The sequence below is a fragment of the Lissotriton vulgaris genome, chromosome 4_1 (genome assembly GCF_964263255.1).
Source record: "Lissotriton vulgaris chromosome 4_1, aLisVul1.2, whole genome shotgun sequence".
Taxonomy (NCBI): Eukaryota; Metazoa; Chordata; class Amphibia; order Caudata; family Salamandridae; genus Lissotriton; species Lissotriton vulgaris.
This window is the reverse complement of record NC_141691.1, coordinates 2,018,741,558-2,018,768,858: the sequence shown is the minus strand read 5'-3', so window position 1 is coordinate 2,018,768,858 and position 27,301 is coordinate 2,018,741,558. Positions and strand designations below refer to the sequence as shown.

Sequence of the window (27,301 nt, the reverse complement as noted above, 5' to 3'; positions counted from 1 at the left end):
CATTGCTGCCCCAAATCAGGAAGGATATCATGAGGTGGCTCTTCGATTGCACTGCAGAAGTCCCCCCCCCCCACTTAGCACCTTGAGACCCACACGGGTGAGTAGTTGCACTTTATAAAATTACTGATTAATTGATGTACAAAGTATCAGTGAGTGGGTGCAACCTCACCGCACACATAACCAGTATTTGGTCCATCGACCGATGATAAGGCACGGATCACAAGGAATGATCAGCAACCAGGACATTATTTATGTAGATCTGCCTGGTTGAGGACTGAATACATCGGGCCTCAACTAGGAGAAATGACGCATCTCTGCGTGAAAGAAGCGATGCGTCACTTCTCAGTGCGCACTACTTGAGACATTCCTGATGCGTCATATTTAATGTATGACGCATCATGTCACAAGGAGTTACAGATACGTCAGTATTTCTGACGTATCTGTAAGCTCAAAAGTGACGTATTGCTGGAGTGTGTCACAAAAGTGACGCAACTCCAGCAATGCGTCCTTTCACATGGGGCAAGCCCCATGTGAAAGGGCCTGCATCAGTCTTGCTCCTGCTGTGAGGCAGGTGCAAGAGTTTGACGCAACAGCGTCCTAGAAGTGACGCAGTGAAATCTCATAGATTTCACTGCGTCACTTCTACGATGCTTTTTGCGAGGGAACGCACCCCCCCTGCATTCATTATACCTGACACAGGTATAATGTAGCGCAGGGTTTTAGAAAGTGACGCATCTGCTTAGATACGTCACTTTGTAAATAGTGCGCAACATGGAGGCATGTATTACGCCGCTGATGCGTCACAAAAAGTGACGCATCGGAAGCGCAAAACTGATGCAAGGCCTCATAAATGAGGCCCCTAGTTTTGAGATGAGATGTTGATGCATCATGCTTTCCTGTCTCTGAACCATGTTTGAAACCCAGGACATGGCTAAAGGAGGAGGGTAATCGGTATCCACCAGACTCGAGCAAGGCAGAGGGTGGACGATGCCTAGTGGGACCCCATTACCAGGCCACTAACTATACTAGATGAGAATTGAGAGTAGGCGTGACCCCAAATTCAAGTTGGAACAATGTATTTTACAGGCCTTGAATATGGAAATCCTAAGTGTGGCTGAAGAAATCTTGTGTTTGTACCCCATTTCCCCTGTACCCCATCTAATTCTTTAGTTAAGATATTCTAGATTGTTTTAGGGCCTTCTGACCCTAGATTTTTAAGAGTGTGTTGAGTTAATGTTTTATGAAAGCATGTGTTTGTTTCTTTATTCTTTCATGTCTAAGTCTCTCTCTTTGCTAGTGAAGCACAGAGGGTTTGAGAGTGGAGGGCCCAAACTCAGAACGTAATCAGCTCAACAGCCCCATTACAGCCCCATTACAATCCTCTGCCATGATTCTCCCATCACCCATCCACCCCAAACATCCCTCTAGTTCATTGCATTCTAATACAGGGTCTAAACTTTGGTGGGCCACGTGCCTCAAAGAATGTTATGAAGATGACTTCTTACCGTCCCCATGTGGACTTTCAGCGACTGCCGCCGGGCTCCTGGTAGATTCACAAAGATCCACCGCAAACCCTTTCCCACCTGCGGTTAGAAGAAAGGAATTATCGAAAGAGAAGACAACTGCTGCTGTGCGTGGCCCAGGCTGAAGGACTACCACTTGCAGTCCAGCTGCAATAATTGTGATTATCTTTTTCTCTAGTCTATCCAGACACCACGTGCATTGGTGAGCACAAACAGAGCAAGACTTGGAAGTGTTGTGCAATGTAGGTCTAATTTGACTACCAGTGGGCGGTACCAGATCTAGGCACCATTGCCTTATGCACGCACTCATAATCTAAATATCAACAGAAGAGCGATGGACATTTCTATTAGGAAGGCATGTGCTCTATTGTTAGACATTGTTATTGGAAGAAAACCCTGATAGCTTGAAGGTTTATTTGACATACATTGGGACAGATTTGACAATTATTCAAGGGATGCAGCGTTTCATGTAGTGAGAGAGCAGAACACACTAGAACTACTAAGATATGGTGTGATGCCTCTTTTACCCTGCGATAGAGCACTTTACGCTGCCTTGAGCCAAGCATACACTCTTGCATCATAAGCATACCCTCTTGCATCATAAGCATACACTCTTGCATCATAAGCATACCCTCTTGCATCATAAGCATACACCCTTGCACCATGGAGCAAGGGTGTGTGAGTGGTGTCTACCATAAGATTCTTATTGGAAGAGTACCCATTAGAATGTTGTCAAGTCTGTATGTGTAATGTGTAATGTTCAGTATAGCACACATGCAACTTTAGAAAAGATTGGAGAAAATTAAACTTCTCCAACAATGCACATGCCTCAAAGAGGTGTAAATGTTCAGTACAACGCCCTGTCTATCCTTTTTTATTAGTAAATGGGGCTTGGCATCAAAATCTGTGGGAGTATACATGGGAAAACCCACAAACCACTCATGGTGCGACCCTTGATAAAAAGTAGTGCCTAACACTATTTTGCGTTAGTTTAGCACTATTTCTAGCACATAACAAGTTGTGCACTCAAAAGTAAATCTAAACCCAACCCTTTTGTGATGCAACCTGGAGCAAAGTGTGAGTAAATCTTGGCCATTGTGGCTGACATCTTACCAGTAAAGCCTTGATCTCCATCGATGAGGGATAATAGATGCGGCCTCCAATGCTAGAGCCTCGTCTCAGCTGCTGGTAGCAGGCTCTTCCAAGCACTAGGTCAAGAAGAGAACTATTAGAATGTACTATTGCTGCAGCAAACAGGAGACTGTCTTTAGTGAGCTACCATCGACAGCAATTATGCAGGTAAAGATGACCCAACAACACCAAAACAAAAAGAAAATGTCCTGATGTTCTGAATCAGATCAGCTGACCTGCACATCCAATAGCTACGCTCATCCATGCGTTTACCTTCTGAACTGAACAATCAAAGACGCTCAACCAGACAAACCAGACTTAAAGTGTACAGCCAAGGAAAAGGCTAAACCAGGTAAATATCAGACAGAATTATGGAATGTAGGAATAACTAACTGATAAGAGACTAGCTGAACTGAGCCACAATGGAGGGCATTCATTTTGATATCTGTGCTTCACACTAAATAAAGAACAAGCACATTCAGATAGATGTTTGCTGTACTGATGAACTAACTGGTTAGATCAACTGACCAGAGATGTACTGGATAAGAAAGGCATCAGCTGCTCCATATCACCAATATACATGCAAACTCCAACTAAACTCAATAGTTAAGGATATTGACTCAATAAGGCAAAGACCCAACAAACTCATGAACCAAACACAGCACTAAAATAGGAAACAATGTTTAATGAAACAGTTACCACAACACTCATGCAGACAAAGATCAGAAAAACTGAGGAGTTAAGCACAGCACCCATCAAGGCAAAGATCAGACAAACTGATGAGTTAAGCACAACATTCATACAGGCAAAGATCAGACAACCTGAGCAATTACTCACAACATGCTTTCAGGCAAAGATCAGCCAAACTGTGGAGTTAAGCACAACACTCATCAAGGCAAAGACCAGCCAAACTGAGGAGTTAGGCACATCACTCATCCAGGCAAAGATCAGACTAACTGAGGAGTTAAGCACAACACTCATCCAGGCAAAGATCAGACAAACTGAGGAGTTAAGCCCAACACACATGCAGGTAAAGATCAGACAAACTTAGGAGTTAAGACCAACACACATGCAGGTAAAGATCAAAAAAACTGCGGAGTTAAGACCAACACACATGCAGGTAAAGATCAGACGTAAACGGAGGAGTTAAGACCAACACACATGCAGGTAAAGATCAGACGTAAACGGAGGAGTTAAGCCCAACGCACATGCAGGTAAAGATCAGACAAACTGAGGAGTTAAGCACAACACTCATGCAGGCAAAGATCAGACTAACTAAGGAGTTACACACAACACTCATGCAGGCAAAGATCAGCAGACAAACTGAGGAGTTAAGCACAACACTCATGCAGGCAAAGATCAGACAAACTGATGAGTTGAGCACAACACTCATACAGACAAAGATCAGACAAACTGTGGAGTTAAGCACAACACTCATGCAGGAAAAGATCAGACAAACTGAGGAGTTAAGCACAACACTCATGCAGGCAAAGAACAGACACACAGAGGAGTTAAGCCCAACACACATGAAGGTAAAGATCAGACAAACTGAGGAGTTCAGCACAACACTCATCCAGGGAAAGAACAGACAAACTGAGGAGTTAAGCCTAACACACATGCAGGTAATGATCAGACAAACTGAGTCGTTAAGCACAACACTGATCCAGGAAAAGATCAGAAAAACTGAGGAGTTAAGCAAACACTCCCCCAGGCAAAGATCAGACAAACTGAGGAGTTAAGCACACCATTCATGCAGGCAAAGATCAGACTAACTGATGAGTTACACACAACACTTATCCAGGCAAAGATCAGACAAACTGATGAGTTAAGCCCAACACACATGCAGGTAAAGATCAGAGAAACTGGGGAGTTAAGCCCAACACTCACCCAGACAAGGATCAGACTAACTGAGGAGTCATACACAACACTCATCCAGGTAAAGATCAGACTAACTGAGGAGTTAAGACCAACACACATTCAGGGAAAGATCAGGCAAACTGAGGAGTTAAGACCAACACACATTCAGGGAAAGATCAGGCAAACTGAGGAGTTAAGACCAACACTCATCCAGGTAAAGATCAGGCAAACTGAGGAGTTAAGACCAACACTCATCCAGGTAAAGATCAGACAAACTGAGGAGTTAAGCATAACACTCATCCAGACAAAGACCAGCCAAATTGAAGAGTTAAGCACAACACTCGTGCAGGCAAAGAACAGCCAAACTGAAGAGTTAAGCACAACACTCATGCAGGCAAAGACCAGACTAACTGAGGAGTTAAGACCAACACACATGCAGGTAAAGATCAGACAAACTGAGGAGTTAAGCATAACACTCATCCAGACAAAGACCAGCCAAATTGAAGAGTTAAGCACAACACTCGTGCAGGCAAAGAACAGCCAAACTGAAGAGTTAAGCACAACACTCATGCAGGCAAAGACCAGACTAACTGAGGAGTTAAGACCAACACACATGCAGGTAAAGATCAGACAAACTGATGAGTTAAGCCCAACACTCATCCAGGTAAAGATCAGACAAATTGATGAACAAAGGACAGCCCTTTCTTATTCTAATTTCTAAACTAAACAAAAACAAAATGGGGTGACACTGTTGATGTATTTGTTGTAACTTGTTCCTGGCTGTACCTTTAGTTTCCCTCTGTTCTTTGGTTACCAGTCACTACACAAAAAAGAGTAGGGGTTGTTCCTCTTAATGGAAAACTTGTGCGTGTGGATCTTTACCCGGTGCGCCCTCTGTTTCTTTTTGGTGGTCTCCGATGCATTTCTTACCAACTAAGGTGTTGCTGCCACATCTGACGACGGTTTTCAGGTACTGTTGCACTGTGCAGAGAAGAGGTTCATAGCAAGGACAGTAGGCCGCCATGATGTAGAGCAGCTGCCAGCAGCGGAAGGAGCTGTCCCTGCGACAGAAGGAGGAAGAAGCTGGAATGAGATATACTCCTCTCCAAAGGCAGTGTATCAAACTACTCAATTCAGAGAACAAGGGTGGGTGTTAAACTGTGTCCATTGCTGCAAGTATCCCTGGCCCCAAAATGCCCTGTTCATCTCCTCTAGCGCGTGCTGACTGCCTGTAGCTGTTCCTCAGGTAAAAAGCCATTTTGGTGCTCCTATTGTATTTTGTAACAATACAATATTTAAGACCTGTATTTGCAATCTGGGATCACATTGTGAGTTGCCCTAAGGTGACCAGCAAATATTGCCTTAACCTAGCAGCGCCCATATCCATCATAATGCTTTCAAATGCATAGTACAGCCTCTGCGGGATGGAGCTCTTCCTAGGAGAATAAGCTGGAGTGGATAGTCTGAGTTTTCATTTTAAGGTTCTGATGCTGTCTAATTACGTACTCGGGTGCTTTACAGAGTAGAGAATACTCTACATTTCCAATCCCCGGCTCTTCCATAAATTACGGTAAGGCAGTAGGCTTAGGGCGGCACCTAAATGTGAAGCCCAACTACTGACACTAGTTTCAGGCATCTGCTGTCACTCACAGATCATGAATTTGAATGCCAGCACCCCTACATCCTTCGAGGTCACTACATTTAGGCTCATTAAACTGGTTAGCAGTAAAACGTGTTATTTACAGCGCTTAGAAATGGCAAAACTGTGGCATGAAGCCTATTTTGTAGAAACGTCAGAAAGACGTCCCTGGCAGCTTTACACAATGTGAGGAGTTTCTTTTCATCTGTTCTTTTCTCACTACCTGTTCGAGCTTCTGTTGTAAGTCATTTGCTTCAGTATTTGGCAGTACACCTCCTGCTGTAGTTCTAGCTGTTTCCGGCTTTCTCTGCACATCTGTATGAAAAATATAAATAAAATCAATTAAGAATCTTCATACTTTCACTGGGTTATTTCACCTTCACCTTTAAACATTTCATGTAATTCTAAGGCAAGAATTCCAGACAATCTTCTTTCAGGTATGACATTGAATTAAAAACACGTTTAATTAAAATAATATTCATGCTGCACAATAGGAAATATCGGAATCTATTAATTATTCTTCTAAGTCACTATTAGGCCCGAACGTGTGCATTGCATTGAAGAAATTTCAATTTTGGATTCCTTAAATGCAAGTAATCGCAATTTTGCAATTTCTTAATTTGCGATTTTTGCATTTGCGCGATGATGCATACCAAATGCAGAAATACCGGTCGCAAAAGGGCAGATTCTGAGAATCTGGCCCTTTGCGAGCGGATTTTACCTTGATGCATCTATGCCTTACTGATTTGTCCAATATTGGATTCTCTGCCTATCTAATTTGTTCTTCCTATTTCTGATTTTTAAAATACCCACTCACAAGAATTGAAACATATTCACTATTTGAGGCGTTTGCTCCCTGGCTAAACCTTGCCAGGGAGCATGCGCCTGCTCTTTTGACTGAACTTTGATATCCTTTTCTTGTGGAATGTACATACTTAAGAGATCCATCTTAAATGTAAACTTTTTATGTCTTTCTCTTTTTTTTCTGGTACCATTCACGATCTATTTTTTAGATAGCGTTGTCTAAAAGTATTCAACAGGATGCATAAAGACATCTTTTTGATTGTTCAGTTTAAACTGCAAGCTTTGCCGGATAACCCAGGAATATTTCTGGCCAACTGCTCTTACACCGAGAACCTGCTCCCTTAAGAACTCTATATCAGGCTCTCACTTAGGGCCTGGTTTAGATCTTGGCGGGACCGTGATGGAGTGGGTATTTTTGGCGGTTTTCCTGCCCGCCTAACTGGCGGTCTGCCCACCTGATTCAAATGCTGGAGTTCAATAGGCTATAAGACTGGCGTGATCCTACTGACTCCGGCAGGACTTCGCTTCCTGCCCCTTCGGCGGGGTCGGCTGCAGCAGGACTCCAGCTAGGATCCCCGCCGTTGGTATTTGGTTTTGGCTTGTTTCGAAGGGAATTCTGATTGGAATCCCTCCGACTTTGAGTCTGCGGATAGGGATGAAAAGGAGTGAAAACTCATCTTTGTTCGTGGTGCGGGCTGGGGTTCCTCCTCTTCACCTTCGCCCAGGTCCCCCCTGCACTGACTGCGACGGGCCGGAACCCCATTTTGACTGACTTGAAGGTAAGTGTACATGGTGTGTGCGGGTACACAGGGCATGGTGTGGGTATGTTGGTAGGATGCAGTGCAGAATGTACAACATGGGGTCACTACACATAACTTACATACACATATGGACACATACACCAAATATATGTGTTATATGTAAAAAATAAAATACCATCCCAATGGGATCATCCAAATTAGCATGGTAGGACCGTGCCATAAGGACGGCGATGTAGGGTGGGTCACCAGCACAGAAGACTGCCGTGGTGGCAGTCTTACGCCTGCTGTGAGACAGGCGTAAGAAAGTGACGCATTTGTGTCCTAGAAGTGGCGCAGTGAAATCACATAGATTTCACTGCGTCACTTCTATGACCATTTCTTGCGTCAATACGCCCCCTTGCATACCTTATTACTGGCGCAGGTATAATGTGGCGCAGGGGTTTACAAAGTGACGCATCTATCTAGATGCGTCACTTTGTAAGTATGGCGCAACAAGGCGCATTTTTTACGCCACTGGTGCATCACAAAAAGTGACACACCAGCTGCGTAAAAGTGATGCAAGGGCTTATAAATGAGGCCCTAGGTATTCTAAAATCCTTTCTTTTTTGAAGGTCTTGTAATAATGATAACTTCTTTCTGCAACAGCTTAGTGTTGCTGGAAACGCCTTTGCTTTGTAACTTAAATGCCTTAATTTTGCATTTGTCGTAGTCTGTGTTGATATGTACAACAGTCTCCCTCCCTGATGCCAAAAGAACACTATGAATGTGTCTCACACATCGTGGTTATGTATTTTACAATGTTTATCAGCGGGTTATCTCTTCTGCATTAAATCGTAGTTATGTTGCGCAACATCTGTAACCTGTTGATTGTCCATGCCCAAGTGATGTGTTTTACAGAGCATTGACAACAAATGAGGTTTTGCAGAATGGTAAAATGTAAAACAGCTTGCACATGAAAGTATGAAATATCTAACACACAGTATAATGTTTACTGGGCCATGTGATTGCATGTTTGTAGAGTGAGAGAAGCTAGCTTGACCCCTTTGGGCAGCAGCAGAAGAAACTTCAGGCTTACTTGCCACATCCAGGAGAAGGCCTAGAATCCTTTAGCTATGTTCTACTTACAGTCACATCTGTGACTTAGCCCAGTAACTCAGTAAATGGACACCATTTAAAACTTAGTGGCCAATTTAGAGTTTGTCGGAAGGAGTTTTATCTATATGGACCCTCTGCCTTCCAGATGGATCTCTGCCCACCAAATTTAGAGATGTCTGTTGGCCCTATGGACATCTCTCTATGTTGACAGGAACCGCCGTATTGGCGGTTCTCGTCAATGTAAGAAAAGTTTGCCGGACAGTACCGTCAGCTATGAGGGCTGTCTGACAAACTTTTGAAAAGTTTTTTATTTTCCAAAGCAAACTCCCTTTATGCCATAGATGATCATACTATAGCATTTGCTCCATTGTCTTCTCTCTCGATACTAGTTTAAGACTTTAATCGGCTTCATTTCTGCGACACATTGGCTAAATAGTAAAAATGATTGATCAATACCTAATCTCTTCACAATGCCACCAACAGAATTGTGAAACATTCACAAATTTCAGTGGATCCAGCTGCAATTTTACAGACCCGTAACAATAAACTTCTGATCTGGTGGTGTTTCCTGCGGCCTGTGTAAAGTCCACACTCAATGGGAACCTCACACTGTCATGCAGGTCACACGTCCATCATGCAAGCCTTCAGGCAGCAACCCAAACTACCTGTGGGAACAAAGAGAACCTAACGCACGTGGCCAACGCGAAGGATGGCAAGTTGTATAACCTTATCTGGTGCCGTTTTATGATGTTTTAGAAGCTGCTACTGGAAACAGTATGTTCAATAAACCTTCTGCTTGTCAAACCTTGGCCCTAGTAAACTTTATAACTGATACACCGGCTCAGGTCTGGCACGAGCAGCCTTTGAGAAGGACCAAAGGTCGCACGCATCCATCCATTTCTCTTTTTGCAGTAAACATAAAGGTAATTGGGTTGGATTTTAGCCCATATGCATATCAAAAAAGTTGACTTTTCTTAATAGGAGAAACAATTGGAGGATGTCCCATATCTGAGACCCTGGTGAGTGTGGGAATCATAGCTTCATGATGTTGGTGTCGCGTGAGACGCAGAGTACGTATATTTTGTAGATCTGGCTTCAACGGGAAGGCTGAGACAATAATAGAAGTTTAGGGAGAAGGTAAGTTAGGCGACAAAGCAACAATTGAGTAAAGAGTGGTGCAACATTTGAAGCATTGCAGTGATTTCAGTGGTGGTGCCCTGTGGTCCACTTCATTCAGACTTGGGATAACCAAATGTGTGGTTTTGTGATCAGTAGAGCTCAACCTATTGAACCAACATCAAATGCATGTGTTCCCAACATTGTGGAACATTACTTGAATCCACATCGTATACGTATCCAGTTACGACAAGTAATGGTATTTCTATAGCTAGCACGTAGCTAGTGATCGATGAAACACTGTACGCAGTGATAAGAGGGACATAGGAACTGAGGGGCATATTACCAAGCAATAGCGATAATTATCGCTATTGCTTGGTTAGAGACAAAAATTTACTGCAGAGCTGCGGCGATTTTTATCGCAAATAAACCTTGGTATTACCAAGGTTTATCGCAAATGCGATCAAAATTGCCCGCAATGCATGAATATCGCTGAAAAGTCAGTGATATTCATGCATTACCGAGCTAATGCTCTTAGCCATGTTATTCACCTCCCATTGGATAACATGGCTAAGAACTGCTCAGGGCAGGTGTTAGCTTTTGGAGATATTCGCGCTTAGCGTGAATATCTCCAAAAGTTGGTAATAGGAGATAGCGATGTTAGCGACTGTTTCCAGTCGCTAACATCTTGGCACGCCCACTTTGCATGTCATTAGTAATAAATATCACTGACATGCAAAGTGGGGCCCAAGATGGTCGCTATCTCCTACTAGCTGTCGCTAACTGGTGTTAACGACAGCTAGGTAATAGGGAGATAATTTTATCTCCGCTTTCTTGGCTTTTAAAGTCAAAAAAGTGGAGATAAACCCCCTTGATAATATGCCCCTGAGCTCCCTTTATCAGTGCATTCGGAATACCAGTTACATATTGGGTTCCCTTCTTCGACTTCAGAGACTTTTTCAGATTCTCAGACACCATAGCCAAAACTCCCAGAGTGGTCCTCTTTGCAATTAGGGCCACTGGGAAAATAGGATAAAGGGCAGACGTATCCTAGCAGAAATCACAAATGTCATTTAAAGTTTGGCCCTTCCCTCATTTCTAAACTTCACAACCTCATCAGTTGACCGCTTCCCTTTACTTCTCAAGAGAGTCATGTCCAAAGGAAGTAACTTGGTTCTCCAGTTGGAGTGCAGTCATACTGGGGGCTCTGGGCCACCAGTAGTAAACATCGCTGCCCACCACAAATACTGGCCAGTAAGTATTGACCCCTGCAGAACCCAGAAAAGCAGGCCTTGCCCTTACCTGCTGGTAGGAAAACTATTACCCTACCAAAGTGTTCTGAGTATGGTGTAGTACTTTGTCATTTACAATCCGTTGCATGACCTGCAACGGACCGCCAGATTTTTACATCAGCCCAAACACTGTGCGCATATGGTATTTGCATCCTGTTTTCGAGTGATATTTCTGCATTTTGTGCATCTGAGCTTGTATTAACCCCCACTTAAAAACTGGCGGTATGTATGAGCACAAATCATGAACAACCAATCACACTTTTAGCTCAGCTCTACAAACGCACTAGTGTTAAAACAGCTGTTTATGCTATTTGTGGCCGCTTTTGGACTATCATCAACATCTAAATGAACCCAAAACTGCACACTCTCTGGACCTGCTCAGATCCTTGCAGTAATAACGGGGGCAAAAACATCCTGGCACAAATAAGATTTGTGCTGGATACCAGGGGCCTCATTTATCATAGTTGTGCATCTTCCTTCTGCCACGCAAGGAGACTCAGGGCAACGCAAATCCTAGATTCAGATTTACCAAGCCTCGCAAGGCCAATCTGGGTGACTCTACGTGGCTTGGTACATCTGGTGTAACGCAAGCAGTGCAAAGCTCTGCCTTGCATTACACTTCCAGGTGGGGACGTTACACGATTGGATTGTGGATGTCTCCACACATCCACACATGCATTCCTGGTTATGCGTCAAATTGTACGCCTTACCAACAGAGGTACAATGAGGAGTAATATCTTTATTTCTCCTTGTTGCTTCCTCTTTCTAAGTCTGCTGTGAAAATGTCTCTGATGATTGTTTTTGTGCAGGAAGGTACCCCCTACTACGGCCTACAACGCCAGCACCCTTGCACCTTGGCACGTGGGTGCCTGCATTGGTGCCAGGCACCAATGTGAGGCAGCGCAGACAGACAGCAAAAATGTGCATTATATTGGTAAATATGATGCATTCCTGTCCTCTCCCTTTCACGCAGCGCAGCAAGTTGCTGCATGCGTTGTGTTGCGTGAACGTACGATGAATATGCCCCTTGGGAGTTTACTTCCATCAGTTTGATACTTGCCTGCTAAAAATGGTGTAGAATGTGTGGACTCAGGGGGCCATTGACAAAATCCCCATGCAACGCAGCGCAGCCCCACTGCGAGGCTGCACTGCGTTTCATGTCGGGGAGGGAGCAGGAGAGTGCCATGTTTTTTAAGATATGGCTCTCTCCTCCCCTTTCCCTTGCTCCGGCGCTCATTTCAGCTGCCATGCGCCATGCACACACCCTATCGCTGTAGCGCTAGTGTGTGTGCATTAGTGCAGCATAGGTTTTGTACAGGAAGGGTAACCTTCCTGTACAAAATACTATGCTAGGCACAATGAAAAGCTTTTCCCACTGCAAGCGTCTTGTTAGTCTGAGGTTTTTTAACCTCTCCAACATATCATTCTAAAGTTTATCTAAAAAGCGGTCTTGCCATCTAAGTTCTCCTTCTTAAAGTACTCCTGTCTGCATCTTACCGGTCCATACATTCACTCCGCTTATTGGTGCCACCCTAGGGAATGGGCAGCGCTGCACTAATCTCAAAGAGTCTTGCCTTAAAAATATTAATGTCACAAACAAGTGATCAAAGGTTTGTGCCAGAGCCCTTTTCCAAGGCTACTATATACATTATTTTGTTCCTTGCAGTCAATATCTCAGTGGACTGGACTCTATTGCAGAAATCTGTGCCCAACTGTAATTGTCCCTTGCTTGCAGCATGGATTACCCCTTCACAATATTTATACAAAATTGAAAAACAATGAATAGCATAAAATAATTAAATAGCAATACAAACTCGAACCAATAAATAATGCAACATTCATAGTTGTCTATCTCATAGTACTAGGGGTAATATGATATGGAATCCCATCTGTAAGATTATTTACAACATTTGTAATGTATCTGTTACATCAACGGTGAGGTCAGGAGTATTGCATTGGGTGTGGGTTATGTTTTGCGTGGCGCATTAGTTATGGATTGCAGCCCTAAGATTAACTTGAGAATTTCAATTTCACCGTTTTTTTGGTTTTATTTGTGCCCTGAAGTAGTAGTCGCAATTGGCCAACTGGCACGAGGTAAGGCCTGTGTCCCTGATCAAGTTCCACTGGGATTTTATGTTAGACGAACGCATGTTTTAGTCACTGCTGTCTGTAAACGAATCAACTCTTTTGAGTTATTTGGGCAGGCTCCCGAATCTTGGACGGAGACCAACATTGTCATCTTTCCTAAGTAAGCGAAAGATCCCTTTCTGTGTGGCTTATTACGGCCTATATCGTTGAATAATGCTGACTCCAATATCTATACCCGGATATTGGCTAATAGGCTTGCATAGGTCATCTGAAATCACGTCGATGAGAATCAAAATAGTTTCCTTTTGGGGCAGGATACTGCTGCCCATGTTAATACTGTTATCACCACCCTAGAGACAGGCTGTGTTAAGAGAAACGAGATCAGGCCGATAATGTTAGACACAGAAAAGGCCTTCGACCGGGTCTCATTACTTTTTCTCTGGGCCACTATGGTGACAGCACGGTTTTGGATTGAGGTATATTGCTCAGGTTCAACAGCTTTACCAGAATTTTATGGCTAGAGTTCTATGTTTAGGTTCCTCAACTGAAATAATTCAGATCAATTGTGATACCCGTCTGGGATGTCTACTTTCACCTCTGCTCTTTGCGCTCTATATTGAACCTTGCATTCAAGCCCTGAAGGAGCTCGAGGGACATTACTCAGCTGCAGATTCATCAACTCGAACCCAAAGTGCTTGCCTATGCAGAAGATCTTACTGTTTGTGTGTGGTTGTGTTTGTGTGTGTCTGTGTGTGTGTGTGTGTGCGTGGGTGTGTGTGTGTGTGTGTGTGTTGTGTGTGTGTCGTTGTGTGTGTGTGTGGTTGTATGTGTGGTTGTGTGTGTGGTTGTGTGTATGGTTGTGCGTGAGGTTGTGGTTGAGTGTGTGGTTGTGTGTGTGGTTGTGTGTGTGACAGTAATACTGAAAGCATCTCAAAATAATGGGACACAAACCTCGAGTTTGTGGAAAGAGAAAGCACGTTGTAAGTCAAACGGGCAGCAGCAAAGCATTAACTTAACATGTTCTTTGATGTTCGATGTTCCGTGAACGAGAACATCAAAGGGGCGCCGCGAAAGTGATCGCAGGCGAACATCAAAGGGGCGCTGCTAAAGTGATCGCGGGCGAAAGTGATCTCGGGCGCTTAATGAGTATGACGAGGTTTGGCCTAAGCGTGCGCCCGTGCACATGCACTGTAGCTCTAGGCTGGCCAGGCTGGCCATGGTAGCATTTTTTGAGCCCTCACTAAATGTCTCGACAGACTAGCGCATGCGCTGGGTCAGGCGAGACCTAAAAATGGCAAGTGAGTATGGGACAAACTTACCCTCGACAAGGGTCTGGTTTTAGCAAATACTGGGGCATATGTATCAGCATTTTTCCTGTTCACAAACGAGCCGATTCTCAGAATCGGACCGTTTGCGACCGGGAAAAGGACTTTTGGGATGTAGCATCCCAAAAGGGCATCGCAAATTAGAGAATCACAAAATTAGCGATTCTCTATTTTGAGATTGCATTAAAGGAATCGCAAATTGCGATTCCTTAAATGGAATACCACCAACTACAGGTTGGTGGTAATGTGCGATTTCTTTTAAAAATGCACATTTTAGCATATTTCAAAGTGACATGTGGTGCACACCTATGCCCTTACGGCATGTATGTGCACCACATGTGCACCCATGCTCATTCCAGGGGTACAATAGGGGGTCCTTTTGACACCCTGGCACACTTGAAATTGCATTCTCAATTTGCGATTCTCTATATGGGAATCGCAAATTGAGACTGTCTTCCCATTCATTCCTATGAATGGGGAGGTATTCCTTAATAGCGATTTGCAATTTGCGATTCGCAATTAAGGAATATGTAGGATTCGCAAAATGTATTGCAAATCCTACATACATAGCGTTTTGCGATTCTCAAATAGCGATTCTCAAAAAATTTCTATTTGATAATCGCAAAACCTAACATTGGTACATATGGCCCACTGTTCCTTCCCAGAATGACAGGCAATGGGTCAAATCGGTGACTTATTTGGGGATTGAGGGGTATAATAGCAAGGGCTTCCTCGCCGCTTTAGATGCACTTTTTGCCACTTAATTGGCGATTTTATTATCGCCCTATTAGCAAGCTTTCGCTAACAGCAGTTAGCGACAGCTTTAAAGCAATAGCGACTGGTTTGGGGCCCACTTTGCATGTCAGCAATATTTATCGCTAATGACATGCAAAGTGGGCATACCCAAACTGTTGGGCATACCCAACTGAAAGCAGTCGCTAACACTGCTATCGCCTATTAACAACGCAGGCTGTGCAAAAAAAAAGTCACACCACGCGCGATTATCACCAGAATCTAACGCCTGCTCAAGACCTTACTTACCTGTGTTGTCAATGGGGGGTGGATTGTCATGTTAGGTCCCCATTGGCGTTAATGCGTGTATATCGCTGGATTTCCATCGATATTCGCGCATTTAGCCGCTATCGCTGGATATTTTATCTCATTAGAGATAAACGTTACTAACAACGTGTTATCTCTGCGATAATATCCGGCGATAAAAAAAAAGGGCTAAGCGCATTTAGGGAAAATACTGCATGTTCTTACTGATATGCCCCTGAATTTCATTTAAAATGGAAGATGTGATGAAGCTCAACTATGGTGCATTCTCTAGAAGAACTTTGGGGATATTTAGTAAGTGTCATTGCTTACATATTGGTGTCATTAGATTATGCAATCTAACTAAAATGCTCTCTCTACCTATATCTGTTTTAGTGTATACCCCTGTATCTAGCTAACGTTTTTTAACACAGATTGAAGACTCCTGGCAAAAATCAATCTGGGGTATAAAAATATAAAAAGCCCAGGGCCAATATAAAATTGCAGCAGAGGCTACAATTAGAGGGTGGACTCGCCTAACCCGATTTACGAGTATACTTTCTAACGGCGATCATGTCTCGACTAGTTAAAGTGTTGGGGTGTGAACTGGGAGGGTAAGAACGTCTGTTCCCAGACTATCTCCCTTTGGGGGGCAGATATCAGCCCACATAACTGCATCATTAACACAGTCTACTTTGAGAGCACTTTATTTAAGACACTGAGGGCCATATTATCGAGAAAGGGCGATACATTATCGCCGCTTTTATCGGCAGGAAACTGCCGCTAAAGCGGCGATAATGGGCTTGATAATAGGCCCTTGTGAATTCCCATAGAAACCCTGGTTCTGGTGTTAACATGGGCTTCTATGGGAATTCTCAAGGGCATATTATCAAGCCCATTATCGTCGCTTTAGCGGCAGTTTCCTGCCGATTAAAAGCGGCGATAATGTATCGCCCTTTCTTGATAATATGGCCCTGAGGGTCTTTGACTATATTTTGGGCTTTTTTTAAATGCGAATTCCGAGGATTTCATTATTTAATGTGTTCTTATCGGGTTATAATCCTAATTTTCTCCGACAAGTGCACAAACATTTTACAGATTGCTTGCAGGCATCCCATCTATTCACATAGGGCACTTTTTACGAAGGCGAGTGTTTTCTCTCCTTCGAGACACTCTCCCTGAGATTCTCTCTTTCCCGCTTGGGTTTTTCCCATCACCTGCAAATCCAGCACTTTATCCCAGGTCTGAAGGTGGAAGGGGTAAGCTGGCTGCTCGAAAATCTTTCTTGAATATTTGTGGCACGGCCCACCTAAGAAGGGCATTAACCAGACTTAAATAATGCTCCTAGTGGAGGCCAACAACAGTCTGATATCTTTCATTTTGCAGCAGTTGAGTGGAGCCAACATCTCAGGGTTCAATCACCTCTGATGAAAAGAGACATATACATCTCTTTTCTCATTCAGTTTTGAACGTCATCTGAGTTCAAACTCATTAGTTTTAATGTATTAATTATTTCTATTAATACCTGTGACTGTAACCGGGCAGATTCAGTCCATATTTTTGCCTCCTGTCCTGCTATTTCTTATGATTGACAGACTGTCTTTGGCGAGCTGCATCTGCTCTGTGCGATCCCTGTGAGGTGGGACCCTATGCTAATCGTGTTGGGCCAGGCACCTCTTGTCCCCAGCCACTTAAGTGGTATCTATTTTTTTGATATTGCTCTAGCTCGAATGATCCTGGCTCGTCATTGGCTATTGGCCCAGGCTCCCAGCCCCTCTGCTCTGGTGGCGTGAATTTATCAACACAGACCTCCTCAAGTGTCTGATCATGGACAACGATGAGCGGCCGCGCTCCCCTCAGGAGACTATGGGAACCATTTTAGGGATGTCTCAGGTGATTACAGTCTGGCCACAATCTTTTTTACTTTTTTTCTCTGTCCTCTGTTGCACTTTACTTGATGCATCCAGTTACACCCTCCCTACTGTTATAATTCTTAACTTCTCAATTGGCAATTGATGGAACTGTCTTGTCGCGTCTTACTTGCGACCGCGATTAAAAAAAATAAAAAGGAAAGTGACTTACCTGAAGAATCGAGTGGACAAGGTGCACCTCCATATTTGGAAGGCACGGGCTGTCCCCCGTGAAACACAGCAGAGCTAAAAGAGTAGCAAAAGTAACATTAACCATTGTTAACAGCTTCAAATTTTTTAGCTAAAGCTTTAATCGTGCATTACATTATAGTTTGAGCATGGTGGAACTCCTCCTGTGCATGTGACCCTCCATATATCAAATTGTTCCCTTTTACACATGCAAAGGGGACCCCAAGATCTCCAAAACCCTGCATCGCCTTAGGGATCTTACCAACCTGAACTTATCCTGTTTCACGGGTCTTTGAATGAGCTCTCTCAGTCCACTCACACTAGTGTTGCCCAGATTTAAGACGCAACCGGTGCTAGCGTAAGCATTTCTAGATCGTAATAGGCTATCGACGCATAGTGAGCAGACACACCTATGACCCAAAAAAGTGCACCCATAGCTGAGTCCAACATAGGGCCTTTGAGGGCAGGCGTTCCCTCTGACCTGACTCAAAAGGCATCTATACTCAAACCCAACACTGGTACAAATGGGGCAGGGGTTCCTTCTGACCTTCAGTTTAGGTCAGTTCAAGGGCCCCGGTTCAGTGTGGTCTTTCTTTGTGCAGTATGAGGCCTACAACCATCACCACGCACCTTGGGCCTCATGTATGAGGCTGTGCGTCACTTTTACGCCGCCGGTGCGTCACTTTTTGTGACGCACCAGTGGTGTAAAAAATGCGCCTTGTTGCGCCATATTGACAAAGTGACGCATCTAGGTAGATGCGTCACTTTGTAAACCCCTGCGCCACATTATTCCTGCGCCAGGTATAATGTATGCAAGGGGGGGCGTTTTGACGCAAGGAAGGGTCGTAGAAGTGACGCAGTGAAATCTATGAGATTTCACTGCATCACTTTTAGGACGCCGTTGCGTCAAAATCTTGCGCCTGCCTCACAGCAGGCATAAGACTGACGCAGGCCCTTTCACATGGGGCTTGCCCATGTGAAAGGACGCATTGCTAGAGTTGCGTCACTTTTGTGACACACTCCAGCAATGCGTCACTTTTGCGCTTACAGATACGTCAGAAATACTGACGTATCTGTAACTCCTTGCGACATGATGTGTCATACATTAAATATGACGCATCAGGAATGTCGCAAGGAGTGCGCACTGAGAAGTGACGCATCGCTGCTTTCACGCAGCGATGCGTCATTTCTCATAAATGAGGCCACTGGTGTTTCTTTTACTTGTCTTGTGAAACTCGCGGGTGCCCTGATACCTTTGAAATATTAGTGATCCAACTTCCCTGTCTACCATCATACTTGGTTTTGTATCATCATCAGATGGAAACCTCTTCATTGCACACATCTCCAAAGCATTTATGTCTTTGATAAAAAGGCCGTGAATGAAGGGGGCGGGGCTTCTGGAACGCCACTGGACACCGCACACCACCCAGACGTTGTGCCTTGTATCTCTACCCTTATGCACTATCCTTTCGACCAGCTGTCAATCCATTTGAAGAGCTGATCACCAATTACCATTTGATGATTTTTTAAGTCTTGTGGTAAAACTGCCTCAAATGACTGCGCAAAAGACAAACTACCCTGTCTGGGCACCTTCTCAAGTGATCTTAACAAGATAGCTTGTCAAGACTATATGATTTGCAGTCATTGTTTTTTTCTATGTATTTCTTTCTAATGTTCTCTATGTAGATGCGACAGAAATGAACATGTGAAACCAAAATGACATAATACCTTCCCTTGAGACGAATATTAATGCATAAACATTAAATTATATTGATATTTATGGAATGGAATTGGATTTGTAGAGCCCCCCCTGTCGGTAGAGTGTGCAGCTACTGTAGGAGCGAATTTAGACCTACAAAGGGGCATTAACAAGGGCTTTATCTCCACTTTTTTGGCTTTAAAAGCCAAAGAAGCGGAGATAAAAATGTCTCCCTATCAACAACAGGGTGCTAACATGTAAAATCGCATGCTAGCTCCCTTTTTCACTACGCTTCCCTTTGCATCACTAATGAGATGCAAAGTGGGCGTTCCAGAGCAAAATAATAGGAGAAATGTCGCTGAGTGACATTTCTCCTAGTATCACGCTAACCCTGTTAGAGACAAAAAAAGCAGCGCTAACCAAGGTTAACGCTGCTTTTTTCCGTCTGCTAATTTTCAGATTTAGCCATGTAATCCAATGGGAGGTGGATCATATGGCTAAATCCACCATGGGCTATCAACAAGGATATACCTATCCTTGTAGTTTTATCGCTGCATTACCAGCGATAACCTCCCAAAATGCCACTATCGCTGGATTTTTTATCGCCTAGGCGGTTAGTATTGTTAATAACGCGATAACCAGGCGATATTATCCAGTGATAGCCCCAAAGGCCGGTAAGTTAACATGAATGGGTTCAAATAATTCTCAGGAGCTTTGCCTGAGAGAGGAGAGTGTCTAAAGCACGATGGAAGCTTATATCAATGTAATAGCGTCATCAGGAACTGGGCCTTAGGAACCCTTGGGAAAGGTCTTTGGTGGTCCGTTTTAGAGCTGGGACCATATCGCGTCTTCTCTGGTTCCCCTCGGGGTGCAACAATTTTTCCAGTGCTTTACCAGTGTGCCCTTGTGACGGGGTGTCCTCGCATTCTGTGCTGCATTTGATATTTTTCGGTGAGTTTTATGATTTTTACGCTATGCTGTTTTTAAAACAACTTTTACCTCAGCTCCATTTTGTACAACGCAGAGGAGCGTTATGCAATTTATTCTCATAAATCCATGACTTGTTAATGTTGGTTAATCTTTCTGTGTTCTGTATTCTAATTCATGAATTTAAATTGATTTGGCATTAGTTGTGTGTACGTTCTTTGTGTGTTTCTCTGATTCAGAACAAATAATAAAACTGAATTCAACTGAATTGAGCTGTAGATAATATAATTGAGCTGTATTTGACATAACAATTAAATTAAAGTTGACATAACTAGACTTCAAATGAATCTGTTATTATTGTACATTGCACATTGCACATTTTCTCGTTTCTCTATCTCAATCGCAAAGTTGTGATTATTCATAGAGAACTGTGCGGGGGGGTCTCTTACCTGCCCCATTTTAATTACCCCATTTAGTTGCATTAGAGGGGGTGTTAGGTGGGAGGAAGGAGAAATAACTTCCTTTTTAGCTCACAAAAGCAAGTCTCACTCCTAACTTAGGAGAGTTGACACGTTTCTTGCCTGGGCAGACTCTTCGGGGCAGATTTACAAGGAACTGACGCACCTGCATAGATGCATCAGTTTCCTTGGGTCACCTCCAAATGTCCTTGCGCCATCATGGTTGAGCTGTATTTACAATACAGTGCTCCTTGGCACAAGGAATCACAGATGCGTCAGAAATTCTGACGCATCTGTTGGAGGAAAAAGTGACGCATTGCTGGAGTTTGTCACAAAAGTGACGCAACTCCAGCAATGCGCCAGAAAACATAGGTAGATCCCATGTAAAATGCCCTGCGTCAATCCTTACGCCTGGTCATGAGCAGGCGTAGGGATAATGACGCAGTGAAGGCGTAGAGTGACGCAGGGAAATCTTGTAAATTTCACTGTGCCAGTTTTACGTGGCTTTTTGCATGGGAACGCCCACCCTGCATACATTATATCTGGCGCAGATATAATGTGACACAGGGCTTTACAACGTGACGCATCTCCCTAGATGCATCACGCTGTAAATGTGCCGCAACTTTTACGCCACCGCTGCATCACAAAAGTGACGCAACTGCGGCGCAAAAGTGACGCAAGGGGCTTGTAAATCTGCCCCTTCGTTTGGTCTCATCTGACCTTGGGTTTTATGGTAAGTAACACAGCGGCAGTGGTGATGGGACAGGTGAAGCAGTGAGAAAGTGGGTTCTACCTATTTGTAGGAAGGTGCATGCAGAGAGGCCAGTGATCACAACCTCAGTGCTAGCAGAGCATGTTTGGTAAGTAACTTGCTCAACCTAAGGGTTGTAAGTGAAGAGGGTCAGCATTTAATGGAAGACCAACTACAGCAAGGACTTGTCTCACATAGCGGTCATACGACTAAGGGCCTGATTTATGAGTTTTTGCCGTAGGGCAGCGCTGCAGGCCATCCTACTGCGCTGCCTTACGACAAAAGAAAAGGGCAGGAATGCACGGTATCTTTGAGATACGCCGCAACCCTGTCCTTTTTCCCCTGCGCTGGCCCACATTGGGCTGCCATGCGCCAACGCAGGCACCTTTGCACCATGGTGCAACGGTGCCTCCGTTGCGGGGATGATTATTTTTGTACAGGAAGAGAAACCTTCCTGCACAAAAATAATCACAAAAGGCTTTTTCCTCTTTCTATGTGTGCTGCAGAATGCAGCACACATAGAAAGAGGAGAAATGAGGACAAATAAGATATTTCCCCTGGTTGTGCCTCCCTTGCGCCTCCCCTGGGTAGGCGTACGTTTTTGGCGCTGCCTCAGAGTTAGGATATCTCGTAAATCTAGGACAGTGTCAAAAAGCCATGGATGTTGCCGGGAACGCCCCCATCAACACCCATTGTACGCCCCTTTAACGCAGAAAACGGTGTTAAAGGGAACAATATTTAGGAGGCAGCATTAAGCTAAAAAAAGTGGCTTAGTGCTGCCTGGTAAATATGGAGCAGGCTTCTTACACACCGAGGGTGACAAAAGATGACGTTCCAGCGGCACAAGGGGCCTCATAAATGAGGCCCATAGGGGCTTATTTACAAGACCCTTGCGCTGCTGTTGCATCACTTTTAACACGCCCCCTGAGAGAAAGCCCCCTCTTACCTTGGAAGCACTCCAGGGCCATACGATCCACTTCCGGGTCCGAATGAGGCAGCAGGGGTTCCCAAATAAGCTTCTGTGTTAACAGAGGAAAAAGGGGCAGATCTTAGAAACAACGCCTTTAAAACAGATATGACAGCTGGAACTGAGAAATAAACATACGAAGGCTCACAGCACACTGCGTTAACTGACGTCATGACCAGATTTGGCAATGGATTTCCATCGTTCTAGTACCGGCGTGAAATAGCACAGGGCCCCTACTGACTCCATCTTGTCACTCACCACACAGTGGGGCATATGTACAAGCCCCTATCGCCACCACAACGTCACAACGTGGCGATATTGGCTGCGCCTTATGTACAAGGCAGCGTTAAGCCTCTTAACATGGCATAACGCTGCCTTGTACATAAGGCCCCCTTTCACGCTATTTTAGTGTGAAAGGGGGGTGGAGTGGGTGTTGTGGTGGTACTTCCAGCGCAACACCCATTGTATTTGACCCTGCCCCTAATGTATAAGGGTGGCATACATAGGAGGCAGCACCAAAATTAAGACCAGGAAAACCCTGGTCTTAGGTTTGCGAAACAATGAGAAATGCATTATTTCTCATCGTTTTTGCTTTTTCAATGTGTGTTGCCTTTTGCGGCATACATGGAAAAAGCAAGATGCCATGGTTTGTTTATGTACAGGAAGGTGTCCCTTCCTGTACATAAACAAACTTTTAAGAAAATGCAATTTTGTCACTTTCATGTGTGCTGCATGAAGCAGCACACATGAAAGTGAAAGAATTACATTTTAGAATTGTTTATGTGCAGGAAGGGACACCTTCCTGTACATACACAATCCTCCCCTGCACACAGACAGCCTTGCACTCTGTTGCAAGGGTGCCTGCGTTGGCGCTAAGTTGACATAGCGCCATTGCAGAGAAACGGAGGGCTGCACCACATTCTTGTAAATATGGTGCAGACTTGCGTTTCCGAAGTGGAGGAGCGCGTCGTGAAGCCAAAAAGGCTAACGACATGCTCCGCCACTTCATTGTACATATCCCCCAGTATCGTGTGTGTGTGTGTGTGTGTGTGTGTGAGAAAATTGGCAAATAGGATGAACCACTCCTTACTAAGTGCTATAAAAATATTTCAAATCACTTAGAAATTCCATGACAGCAAACATTATATTGCTACATCTGTCGTTTCTAAGGCCTTTAAAAGAACAAATATTACTGCTCTTTTTATGGTCCTTAATTTAACAAGTTCAGAAGAATGGAAAGCTGGGGTTCCTTTGCCATCATTTGAACTCATTAAACACAAAAAGGGGATGATTTGATATAGGCACGGAGAGGTGGGAATTAACAACATATTACCAATACATAAGGGCCTCCCCAGCCATAGATCAAGCATAAATCATTTGTCCTCAAGAAGTCCTTTTTATTGACTCCGAGTTTCATCAATTATTATTCTTTGTTTTTTATCTAGTTTTTCCCATGTTTTTGAATTTTAAAACATAACCTCGGTGTCATTTTTAATATTGACACAGAACAATGTGAAGAAACAGCACAATATTTACATGACATACAAAATACATGATATTGTTTACATCACATACAAGGCCTGCGTCTGATATTCGAAAGCAAATGAGGCCAATATACCACTACACATTTAATACAATATTAATCATAATACATGAACCAAACAAGAAAAGAGTCTTCTGTCCTACAATATTTTAAATAATGCCGGGACCAACTCTATTTCAATCCTCATTGCTGTGTATTTTCTAGGTCCTACAGGGGGCAGAGTACTGGTCAAAAACTCTATGTCTGTGGTTATCTAATCAAGCCGGAACATTACAAACATATGTACATTGATTCCTTTTAGGTTACTCTTGGCCTCAAGTTAAAACTGCCAACGTGTTTCAACCTTCAAACAGGGACCAAAGGAAATTTTTTAGGTGAAGGCCTTCATCAGGGCTAAGAAGAGTTCATGTAGGACGCTGCAAGGTTCCGGATGTCACTGTCTTAATGGAGCAATAAAGGCATGAGCCATGTGGGGTGGTCAAACACCTTCATCAAATGAATATATTCTTTGCACTTCGAATAGCCTCAAGGGTCGTGATGTCTTGATGCTGGCAAGAAAGTCAGATGTGAACCATCTGAACACGGAGCCACTCCACGCACCGTAGGATACATCAAGTCTGACGAAATGAAGACATTCCCGCCAGCATCAAGACATCATGGAAGTTTGTATGTTCTAAAAAAGAGTGTTTTGGGAATGTTTAAATTTGTATACTAACTTTTTTTAAATATATTTTCCTGCACGAATATTGTTACGATTTTACAAATGCAATGATCAGTTCTCCTGTTGAAGTGACAGATACATTTAACAACATAATATAATTTCCAGAGGAGCTCCAAGCTTGTGTTGAACTTTCCATTTTGTATTGAAGAGACAACACTATTGACAAATACTTGCGGAGGACCACCTTGCGCGCTGTCTCCAACTTCTGGAGATGGCTCAAGATCTTCAGGGGAATTCACTGGCTCAATGTCTGTCCTCATTCACCCCTGTGTAGGGGATTCAGTCAGTAGATTCTACTTGGAATGAACATCATGATATTCAATGACCCCCTGACTCAAAGCCAGGCCTCTGCTGTTTGGGAAGGTGGCAGAACCCAGTGGGTCAAAGCAACCGAGTTGGAGAATAGTAACATTTGGCAAACAATTGCTTTGAGGTTTATGTAACAAACATCTGTGCAAACAGCTAATTATGAACAATGATTACAACAATTGCAATTGCAAAAATATTACAACAAGAATTATACAATTATTACAACAATTAACTAAAATCTAATTATGAGTGGTAGGAGTCTATGTGCTATTTCCTCTGCATTATTGGCATTATTGCTGATTTATTAGTCCTATATTTAAATGAAGTTAAATCATTAATTGTCTCTCATGTTCCTGTTCCAAACCCTGAGGATCAGAGGCCTGATGATCATTTCTCAATTAATAAAATGAAAAATGCAGAGGAGCTTCTGGTTAAAGGACCTTCCTTCTGCCCAGGCTATTTCAACAAGACCCTGACCTCCGACCCTAATGCTCTCACCTTTGTGAATTTCACTGTTGATCTGCAGACTCTCTCTGGATTCCTAGAAGCAGAAGAAGGGTTAGTTTTGGAGGTAGAAATTCATCCAGCAGAGTTAATATTGAGAAGTGTTCGGAAGATGGATTTTGGTGCATTCTCAGATTTACTAAAACTAATGAACCTAGAAATGCATTAAAATGCTGCGCCTTCCTCAGTCAGGCGTCTCCTCGTTACTCCTCTTTTTATGTGTTCTGCATTATTCAGCACACATAGAAGGTTTGTTTTTGTGCCGGAAGGTGCCCCTGGTGCACAGGGCCGGACTGGGAAACAAAATCGGTCCCGGCAAAGTGCTCAGCCGGCCCCCTCTTCCCACTCGGGGGTGGGGGGGCGGGAGGGGGGGGGAAACGCCAAGCTCATTCATGGGCACGGGGCCAGTTTTCGGCCAATTTTGGTACAGGGCCGATTTTGTAAAAACGACCCTGTAACAAAAACGGCCTAAAACCGCCCCCACCCGTGCGGTGCACCGGGGGATTGCCCGGTGTACGCTATAGCCAGTCCAGGCCTGCTGGTGCACAAAGACAATCCTGCCCATAACGCAGGCACCCTTGCACCAGGGTGCAAAGTTGCTTGCATTGACGCTAAGCAGCACAGTGCATCAGTGCTAGGAGACAGCAGAAATACGCCATATCTTAGTACATATTTCTGCTGTCTCCCTTTCACGCAACACAGCGCAGCAACTTTGCCTTCTGCCCTGCGTTGTGTGAAATGTATTAAGTAGCAAATGTGTATATTCAGCACCGAGAAATAAATCATGCAGTTGCTGAATAAATAAATATTGCAGAAAAATAGTGCACATTACATACTCATTTGTAACAGATTGTATATTTCCTGATCTTAACGTTCTCTACATATGTTGATATTGCACTAGTTATATATGTACCTGCATACTTTTCAAGAGACTGTGGGCCATATTTATCAAGGCTTGCGTCACTTTCGCAGCACGCTGCAACAGCGACACAACTCTTGAAATGCGATTCATGATGTCACGCGGTGCCACTTTGCGTGCGACGGGGAGGCGTTCCTTGGGTGGTGCATGGGTGTTACCCCACAAAACCCATGGATTTTGATGAATTTCCAGACTTAGCATTACTGGGCGATCTGGAAAATGTTCCAAAATGCTACGCCTTCCCAGGGAAGGCGTAACGAGGAGGAATATGTTTATTTCTCTTCGTTTTTTCCTCTTTCTATGTGTGCTACATTCTGTCAGAGGCACCCATGTGGCATTGTAAAGCTATAAACCCGTTCCGTGCTGCCGTCGGCTAATGGCCGGCGCAGCCCTGCCCACCCTTTAGAACGCCCGCACCGCAACGGAAAAACCGCCGCAATTAAGGCGTTAAAGTCTCCTAGATAACTAGATAATTGATGGTGTTTTTCTCTGGCAGCAGCACAGATCAGGAGCAGTCATTAAACTACATGAATTTTTATATCTGGCTTACCAGTCCAACTGTCAGCTGACTTTTTAACCTACACCAATATTATTCTGCAGTCCTTCGCTTCCACACAAATGTGCAACCATTCCAGTGCTATCTACTTGTAATGCATCATATTACCATACAACTTTCTTTCAAAGCCACACCTCTTGACATTGCAAATGCTTGTTTACATATCCTTCCATTTGAATAGT

At 43.8% G+C, this 27,301-nt stretch overlaps 1 protein-coding gene across 1 annotated transcript in view; it reads right to left on the bottom strand.

Annotated features, from left to right (window-relative positions):
- Nucleotides 1–27,301, bottom strand: part of LOC147724895 (uncharacterized) — a 70,170-nt gene that overhangs the window by 27,641 nt on the left and 15,228 nt on the right. The window contains exons 5-11 of the mRNA XM_086966419.1: nt 25,639–25,681; nt 22,547–22,619; nt 17,749–17,822; nt 6,374–6,465; nt 5,442–5,572; nt 2,637–2,731; nt 1,506–1,583 (exon numbers count right to left, since the gene is read on the bottom strand). Coding sequence (XP_086822545.1) covers nt 1,506–1,583; nt 2,637–2,731; nt 5,442–5,572; nt 6,374–6,465; nt 17,749–17,822; nt 22,547–22,619; nt 25,639–25,681 — 586 coding nt within the window. The remainder of the gene's footprint in view (nt 1–1,505; nt 1,584–2,636; nt 2,732–5,441; nt 5,573–6,373; nt 6,466–17,748; nt 17,823–22,546; nt 22,620–25,638; nt 25,682–27,301) is intronic.